Source organism: Centropristis striata, chromosome 23, assembly GCF_030273125.1.
Source record: "Centropristis striata isolate RG_2023a ecotype Rhode Island chromosome 23, C.striata_1.0, whole genome shotgun sequence".
In the NCBI taxonomy this organism is placed as follows: Eukaryota; Metazoa; Chordata; class Actinopteri; order Perciformes; family Serranidae; genus Centropristis; species Centropristis striata.
Genome location: NC_081539.1, coordinates 10,094,705 through 10,104,406, shown reverse-complemented (window position 1 = coordinate 10,104,406; position 9,702 = coordinate 10,094,705). Strand labels below are relative to the sequence as shown.

Here is a 9,702-nt window from a genome sequence, read left to right as displayed (position 1 = left end):
AAATATTCAAATACATATTCTAATGCATGAGAAAAACTATGTCGGGGGCCGTTGGAACGTTAAGCGGATTTACATTAGATAGAAATTGTTTTCTGTGACTTCACTTTATTGCTTTTCTGCATCAGTGCGTCCCATCCCCCGTGTATGAGTCTGAGTGTGTCAATGCAATGGATTTGTTTTCTGGTGTGCTTATAATGACTTCACCTGCTGGCAATCAGCTTCATGTGTGTTCAATCAGGCCCTTGATGATTAACTGTGTGCACCTGTAGGGTAACCCACTCATGCCTTATCTTGCGCTGAGATAACACGGACTGAAACATTTGCATTTGATCCATAAAGCCTTGTAGTATCAAACAGAAACATTTAAATTCCAGTGTCCAGTCTGAATCTCTTTTTGTTCCCTGTGTGTGAGTCCTAACTTGGTGCAATGAAATAAACATAAAGCACAAACAGTTATGAAAAGAGAATGACTCAAATTTCAGTTTATTATAAAACGTTGGAGGCCTTATTTGCATTTCTCATTAATAAGCTGCTCTAATGTTACAGTATACTGCAGTCAGCATCACATACAGCAGAGTGACTACAACAGCTGCGCGCCACATGTCTGATACACAAACACAGAAACGTTTTCTGCCACGTGTTGGACTTATGAATGTTATTGTCTAAACTGTTTCTTGGAGAAGAGAGCAACCTGTAACTGATGCCATCTTACATGCAAATTAGCTGCAAGAATGAAAAATACCATTCCTATCTCTGTTTAGCTGCTTAAAGAGATCACATTCATGATCAATAACTGCACCGACCATATGCTGTATAACAGAAGTGCACATCGTCACTGCAACGTCATCGAGAAGTTTATGGACTAACATCTTGAAGCCTGGCATTTTGACTGTTGCCAATCTTTGTTTTTGGAGCAGGAAATGACGGTATTTGGACTATGTGGAAACAATAAATCCCACTTAAAGCATTCCCTGCTTTATTTAACTCCAACTGGGACCAATTTAACAGAAATTAACATCATGCTGTATTGAAGGAGACCTGAAACTAGAGTTGTTAGTCCTGCTTCCATCAACAAATTTCTATGTGCATTTTGAAGAATTGCATGAGAAAAGCTTGATGGAAACACCCAAATTCAATAAAATGTTCATGCAAGTTTTTCGGCTCACTTGAGGTGGTTTTTGTCTTTTTTTTTTTTTAATAGTTAATGCGCTAAACTGGAGATGGAAACACTTCTTCCGAATAAGTTTTGACTTAGCGAACATTTAACTCACATGACTCATCAACTGTTTCCTCTGACATGAAAGAACAATTTTAAGTTGCCCAATTTAATCCAATTCCTGAAAACTTCTCTTCTTTTCTCTCGTGGGTGGCCAAATTGTCTGGGTAGCAACATCTTTTTTGTTGTTGTTTGTTCTCTACTTCTTCTTCTATTTACTGATGGATTAGCCTAGAGCAATATATTATACTGTCATCTTCTGACCAAAGTACGTTTATGCAGCTATGTTTTATGTAAAATTTCTTCAAAATTGGCTTGGACTTCGCTTGGAAAACACAGCTTATGGATCCCTCGCTTTCTAGTGGTGGAAGAGGTATTCAGATCTTTTACTTGAAGCTGTGGTTACAGGGGTTTTAAGCCATTTCTTTTATAACAACCTTTGTGTATATTGTAATTTAAGTCATCTTAGAAAAAATTAGGTTTCGGCACCTTGGCTCAGACAGTGGCAGCCTGATTCAATGGCATCAAATTCTGCTATTATAGTATATTCTACAGCAATACACCACACTGCCACCTTCTGACCAAAGTACGTTACCGCAACTTTGTTTATTTGCTCTAAACCAAGTGATGGAAATGTAATCACATTTTCTTTAAAGCAACATTTCAAAACATTGCTGCAAAATTGGCTTCGACTTTTTTGGAAACACAGCTATTGAGAGCATAAACTCATTAGAAAAATGTTTATGGAGGTAATGAATCAAGTGAGAAGTTGGGCAATTTTCGCATGAAATTCTATATAATCTGACTTCTTTCTGCAACCAGTGGAGTCGCCCCCTGCTGGCCACTAGAAAGAATGCAGGTTTAAGACACCTCCACACTGGCTTCACTTTTTCAGACCCGTAGAATACGTCCACTTCTTTTACACAGTCTATGGCACGTGCACAAACACACACACACTCTCTCTCACACTCACACACACACACACACACACACAAACACACACAAAGCTGTATTTTACCTGCACACTTAAGCGCTTCAGCATGTGTTTATGATTATCATGCAGCAGTCATTTTCACAGGAAGTAATACTAAACATCAATTTGAGGTTGATTAAATATTCAGTGCCTAATACCCTGTGTTCATATGGAGACGGTAGATATCTTCACATTTCTGTTCCAGCATCTTATTGCCTACAATAAGATCTAAAAATCAAGCCTTTAAAAAGCCTAAAAAGCTTTGTTTACAACACATATGATACATTAACAATATCTGATATGCTTCCAGTCCATATCAGCATCTGATTCACTTCACTAACTAGATAAATTTTATTCTGACCAGCAGTTAATGAGTCCTCAAAAATATCCGCTTGTGTGTCGACACACTCAGTAAAGTGCTATATACAATACAGCATCTTATCAGCACATTTTCATAAAAACATACAACTATATCGTTAGCTGACGTTTCCCTGATTTTATAACCGCTTCATAAACAGCAGAAAGGCATGGGCATTTACAGTGTTTGAACATAAATGTAAGCTATGCATGCACACACACACACACACACACACACACACACACACACCTGGACATGCACGCACTCACAGTATACACACACGCAGTAGAAGCTTGCATCATAGCTACCATCTCATTATACAGGTTATAATTAAAAAAAAACATAAATAGCAACAGTTTTAAATAATGCGTCATTCAAGGAGCTGCTCTGTAAACTAACGATGAGCATGCATGTGTTTGACTCTTGTAATAGCAGGTATTCACAGTACATTACGTGAGGCACATATAATGCTTTACATGTATGTTCCTCTGTTCATTAAAAAGCGACTCTGTCACTCGGCTGCTCGGAGCGATGAGTCATCCAAGCAGGTCAATGTTGGCGTGCTGACCCGAGTTACAGCAGGAGCTCGTAAGTGCTTGATCGCCACACAGTTTGTCCCCCTGCTGTCACTTCCTGTGAGACATGCAGAGAGAGACACAAGAACATATGTGCACGGTCAGAAAATCTGTTATGTAACTGCAAATCTCTGCTGGGATTCAGATTATTACACACACACACATTACAGACTTTCAAAGCTGCGCTAATAATTATTATTTGGCATGTTTTAGCTCATTGTTTTTTTGTTTTTTACACACAAACCAGTTTCTAGTTGCAGCAGGCAACTATTTTTTTCCAAAAGAAACTCTTTTTCTTTCAAAAGTCAGATTTCAAAGAAATAGTTAAGAAATTCTAATTTTGTTTCTGCCTGTAGGGTCCTGAACACCAACACTTTTTCTGGACTGGAAGACACTCTGCAGGGTGACCCATGCAGGTTTGCCCCGAGGACCTAAAGTTTTTCTTCTCTGCTCCAACTGCCGACACAGCTGTTTGTTTGCTGTGCAGCAAACGTCTCTTTCTCTCTCACTCAGTGGGCCAGTGGCTCAACCATACACCCTCAGGCATCCTGGTTGGTCCAGGACTGCTCTGGTTTTAAGCTGAGTGTCATGATAAATATCTGTAAAACACTAAAATGTCTCGGTTTTTTAACATTCACTAGCAATTTGTCCCGGTTTTCACCACAAGTTGTTGTCGACATGCTCAAGGCTAAATGGGGGAAAAAAAGAAAAAAAACAACAACACTTCAAAGACGACACAGTGTATTTTCCCAGAACCCTGCAGCTGCACTTTACCAGACTACAGGGCCACTGCCAGAGTCAGAAAATCATTCTGCTAAATTCAGCGGTGTGGTGGGCGCCAATAGGGACTTCATGGTGCATTCAGGTGCACTTTCTAGATCCATCTGGCAACTTTCTGATTGTTTACCTGCTCTGACGTATATTCGACTCTGTCATTTGAGCTGGTATCAGTCATACAGTTACAGTATATTGAATTAAAAAAGAAGGGATAGATTGGTATAAATCAATATTATTCCGTAACAGTAACCAATAATCTACATGTTACATCAACTGTGGGAGGCCAATTGTGAATATGAAATGTATAAAAGTTTTTTTATAAATGTTATTTTTCTCTGTGAAATGTAACCTGTGTTGATCTCACCCCTCAATAAATTCAGACCCATTAAGCGCTGGAATCAATAAGCAGAATCAGAACTATAAACTATAAGTCAATCCCTGATCCCTGAGGCACACCATGCATGTTTTGACAAAATAAAAAATATTTTAGTCACTATTTCAAACAGCTATTGGACGTAGTTTAATGAAGTGCACCTCAGAGAAGCTCTGACAGCATGTGTGAGTTCAGACTGGGCGTCTGAACAGTAACAAGCACCAGCCAGATGGGGGGAAGAGGAGCAGATGGAGTGACATCGTCATCCCATATGTGGTCGTGTTGTCAGTTAAATTAGACAGGGTTTGGTAACTATTACTGCATCAAACTCAGAAAACACAGACATTTACATTCTGGAGAGCTGCTACGTACTGTACAGGAACAAAACTTTAATTATCTAGCATAGTCAGCTGTTTTTTTTTTTCCAAGTAAGTTTTCCAAGTTTAGTTTCACCTGTTTCGATGTGGTCCATATGAGTCCAGCATGAGCGTGCTGGCCTGTTCCAGGTTAAACTGGCAGCGCTGCAGAAGCTCCTCACACTCAGCTCTTGACCGCAGGCCCAGACGAAACAGCTGCTCCACCTGCAATGTGGTTTATTATTGTATGATTGTAAGGCCTGTCATGATAATGTACAATATGACCTTAATCATTTTGCCAACCACAATATCACCTGTTGTGTTTTCATAGTTCACTTATGGAAAAATAAAACTTTGGCACAGCTCCTAATTGTCTTTTTTATAGTGCCTTAAGTTAAATGCACAGAAAAACTATACAGAAACACTTTATATGGAATTTCTTTGAAGATGATGTGAAGATAACAAGCAGGCTACCAAGTGGTTTCCTGACGGCTACTGATGAGACAGAAAATTAAGAATAAAACAAAATGAACTTGGTATAAAAGCCAAACTCCAAAACTCCGGTGTGGGAACATTTTGGGTTTAAGGTGGATGATATTGGAGAGCCAATTAACCCGAACAAGCATTTTTTTTATTGTGTAATTATACTATAATTATCAGTGGCATTAGAGAACCTTTTTTAAAAACATGATAATATAATTTCTCGCCCTAATTTCTGGGACAATTTCTAGTACAATTTTTCTAGGACAGGCCTGACGATTTTGCTAATTTGCAATCGGTTATATATAGTTTATATATTTTTTATTTTCCTGATATGATTCTGCTTTTTTGTTGCGACAATACCTGAAAAATAGAGACTTGAGGTAGTTCAGGTGGTTACAGAAGTTATTTTTACATTCAAATGTTCCATTCGTCCTCCAATTATGTGTGTCCACGATTTTTGCCCTAACAGTGGTCCATTATGGTCATGGAAATTTTATTCATAGTCTAACCTGCTTGAGATGAATGGATGAACCAGTGTAACACCTACTACAAATATCTCCACTTTGTCTGTATTCAGCTGTAAAAACCTTTAAGACATCAAGCAATTAATTTAATCAATTCAGTGGCCCAAGTACAGACCCCTGAGGGACCCCATAGAAAACGATAGTTCCTGCAGATTCAATAGGTTGTTAAACCTATTGAAACTGTCTTTTAAGTGGGAGTTAGGAACAAACTAAACTAAATGAAATATGGAGCCTTTCAACTAAAATGTCACGATCAACAGAATCAATGGCAGCAGTGACGTCAATCGGTTATTTGAGTCACTGTCATTGATTACTCTTATAAAACCTGTTCCGGTGCACTATTTGGCTCTTGATAGATATTCAATGAGTTGCTTGAATACAAGCTTTTCAAGCATTTTCCTATTCAGCCATTTGCTGCTTATTCAGCCTTTATCTGTATTCACAGTTAGTTGTTCATTTCTTTCTAATATGTGTGCATGGTCATTAACCCCTTACCTCCCACCCCCTTTCTTTAAGAGAGGTGGTGGACAATGGGTGCTTAGGGTTAGATAAAGGTCCAATACAATCACAGAAGAAAATTATGATTATATTTACATGTTAACTTTGCAGCAAATGTTATTTAATTTGTTTGTTTTAGAGCACCGGTACACTCAACAGACGGAGTTTAGCTTTCAAAGCAAACAAAGCCATTTTCTCAATTTTAAATTAAAACATTAAAACACACCTTCAAGTGATTTATGGCCTGAGGGATGCTCCAGTTGTGGTTCTGCAGAGCTGCCTGACACTCCTCCAGCGTGACACCATGTACCGCTCCTTGGACCTGTCAACAACAAATGAATGAATGAACCCTTTATTGTCATTGCACAGAGTAACAAGTACAAGTACAACGAAATTGAGCCATCAACCCGTCCAGAACGCATAAAACACCCACCAACAATATCACAAAGGTAAACAGGACAGGAAGACAGGGTATGAAGAGAGAGAAATACAGCACACATGAGGAGAGGAAAGGAGGAAAAAAGCATGAAAAAAACCTCAGCAACATAGCATGATACACTTTCACAACATGAATAGACTTATGACGTGCAGGGGAGGGGGGGGGGCGCCACCTGGCGCAGCTCTCAGACCTGCCTGTCTCGCTGGGGGAACGAAGCATCGAAGGCGTGGGTTGGGGGGTGGTTGGGGGAGGGATGTATGCATGTCTGTATATGTGGAAGTTCGTGTGTGTAGGCCTGAGACCCGCCTTTGTCAAGCACCAAACACTTCGTCTCAGTTTGCTGGAATAACAAAAGCGATAAGCCTGGACGTTGCTAAGGAGATGACCTTCCTTCCTGGGCTCCAGGGCAAAGGCAGACAGTTCAACAGGTGGTTGTGGGGGTTGAGACACCTGAGACTTATAATTTATTGAGGATTACATATACAGACACATGTCTGGATCTGATGGATTGCTTGTACTTTAAACAATGATAACTGCAGGATTGGGTAAGGGAAAATAGTCTTTACAGTAAACAATTACAAAGCCTCGAAGAAGTAGAAAAACTGCATGCTCAGTATTTAAATAAATATTTATAATATAATATGTAAAATAATAATTGAGCAATAAAACACTTTGCTCAACAGCTGGCCCAATTAGTTTTACAATTAATCAAATTTGTAGTGAATCATGTAGTGCACACGGTTATCAAATCACACACACCCACAAACTGTGAGGAAACTACTAATCAGGTTAATTATTTTCTTTATGTTAATCCTAAATGGCGATTAAAACAATCATTATTCCAGACAGCTGAAGGACATGAGATTAAGTTTGACTGTGATGAGATTCAGCAGCTTGTCGACATAAAATTAATGAGTATGACAAGTATGTGGGATTTAATTAAAAAGCTTAGAGTAGCTTCTTTGTATTTTTTTCCTCCACTATTATTATAATTATTATTTATCTCTCTCCCCTATCCTGTTTATTTAATCACACTGAACCATGACTTATGCATACCCCTAAATGTGAGTTTTAAATGAGGAAAAAAGAAAAGAAAACATGTTTTAATTTCCCTCTCCCTTACCTGTGTGACACTTTGCTCCTGTTGCATGCTGGGAGCTGCAGTTCGCCCGTTGTTGTTGTTGTTGTAGGAGGAGTTTGGTTTTGCTCCACCGGGATGCTGAATCATGGGTTTGACTGCCGCCATATTAGCTGCTCCGTATCTGAAAAAACATTGACAGTAAGTTTCAATGAATGTTTAGAACAGATAACAAACAAAAAGATAATATACAGTCGTGGAAAAGATTATTAGAATACCCTTTTTCTTCAATTTCTTGTTCATTTTAATGCCTTGTACAACTACAGGTACATTTGTTTGGACAACTATAATGATAACAACAAAAATAGAGTTTAATTTAAGGGCTGAGACAAGATCTAGACATTTTCCATGGTTTTCTTGGTAATAACCAAAATCATTATCAAGAAAACCATGGAAAATGTCTAGATATCAGCTCTTATATTAAACTCTTATGAGCTATTTTTGTTGTTATCATCATATTTGTCCAAACAAATGTACCTTTAGTTGTAGCAGGCATTAAAATGAACAATAAATTGAAGAAAACAAGGGTGGTCTAATATTTTTTTCCATGACTGTATATATCATATAAGATATATTCATCTTTAAATGAAAGCTGCACTTTTATTTATATGCTTAATCAAACCTAAGGTTTGAAAATGGTTTTAAAACATGTAACAGGTAAATTACTAAAAATGGTCCATAGTTGATAAAAAACAGACCTTTAAGTGCATGATAATATCAATTGTCAATTTTAATTGCACGTTTCCCACAAACACAGCAAAAGAATTGACTCAAAATTTGCAAGAGCGGTTGCAAAAATACTTCCAACCAATATCTGTTGTTTTTTTTTACCCTTTTTACAGCTTTCTATGTTTTAGTTTTGACACATTTCTGGTTATTATTGTGTAAAAAGCTGCTGTGAATTGTATAGTTTTATGTCAAGGACGACAGGGAGATTAGAAAATGCTGTAATCCAAGTAATCTAAATAAACATGTTCTCTGCAGACTGCTGAGAGAAGGCAAATATGTACATGAAAATAACGGACTGAACCTGTCTAAACGTTTTATTTTGCCTGAGTGAACAACGCTTCACATGCAGCTCAGTCAGGCTGTCAGTCAAACAGCACTTTCTCACTCTGTATTGAGTGACGGCCGCTCTCCCCGGGTGTTACGTGAGCGTTTCCTTTTCAGACTGTGGCAACACGTCATTCTTTAGTGTTTTAAGAACAATCACAAAGAGCTGGAAATGCTGTTATTGAAGAACACACAGGAACACACAAACAAAACAATGTCTTGTACCCTAGTGAAAGTAATTTAATGCAACAAATAATTAAAGAGTCACTTTACCTCTAATTATTGTCTTTAGCAAACGTCTAATCTAAGCTGTGGACGGGGGCAGCAGCAAAATGTATTTCTCTCACTTAAAAAAATCAATATCAGTTTAAATATTCTGAATATTTTCACAGCTTTACCTTTCCTTCAACCAGCCCAATCATGAACTGAAGTTGTTATATCCATCTATTCTCTCTTCAAAGCCACCTGAGTCCTTTGACAAAAAAAGTCATTTTACCTTACAGGACACTGGAGTTGCTCAGTGACTGCCCTGTCTTGATCAGTTAGTTAGTTTGTTATTGTGTTACTTTGGTGTCTTAAAGGGTTAGTTAGATACACAAAAGTCACACAATAGCATAAACAAATTAAATAATTGAGGCAGCGGTAGATGAGCAACACCCGTGTCCAGCAAGTTAAAATGACTGTTTTTCTCAAAGGAGTCTGGTGGTTTTTAGGAGTGCATAGAAAACGACTTTGTTCAGGGCTATCTGACAGCTATTAAAAGCCATGAAAATACTAAAATATAGTGTACACTTAAAGTGAAATAGCTTTTTTTTAGAAGGCTAAAACGTGGTTCGTTGCTGCCCCCATCCACAGCAGTATGTTGCTTAGTTTCTGTGTCGATACTCCTGCCTGTTTCTCCAAACTGGGGGCATGCCGACAACCATCTACTGTAGATAA

General features: G+C 38.2%; 1 protein-coding gene across 1 annotated transcript in view; it reads right to left on the bottom strand.

Moving 5' to 3' along the window:
* Positions 1-460: 460 nt before the first annotated feature.
* tnk2a (tyrosine kinase, non-receptor, 2a) overlaps positions 461-9,702 on the bottom strand; it is a 30,653-nt gene continuing 21,411 nt past the window's right edge. The window contains exons 17-20 of the mRNA XM_059327140.1: positions 7,696-7,834; positions 6,360-6,455; positions 4,726-4,853; positions 461-3,180 (exon numbers count right to left, since the gene is read on the bottom strand). Coding sequence (XP_059183123.1) covers positions 3,174-3,180; positions 4,726-4,853; positions 6,360-6,455; positions 7,696-7,834 — 370 coding nt within the window. The 3' untranslated portion in view covers positions 461-3,173. The remainder of the gene's footprint in view (positions 3,181-4,725; positions 4,854-6,359; positions 6,456-7,695; positions 7,835-9,702) is intronic.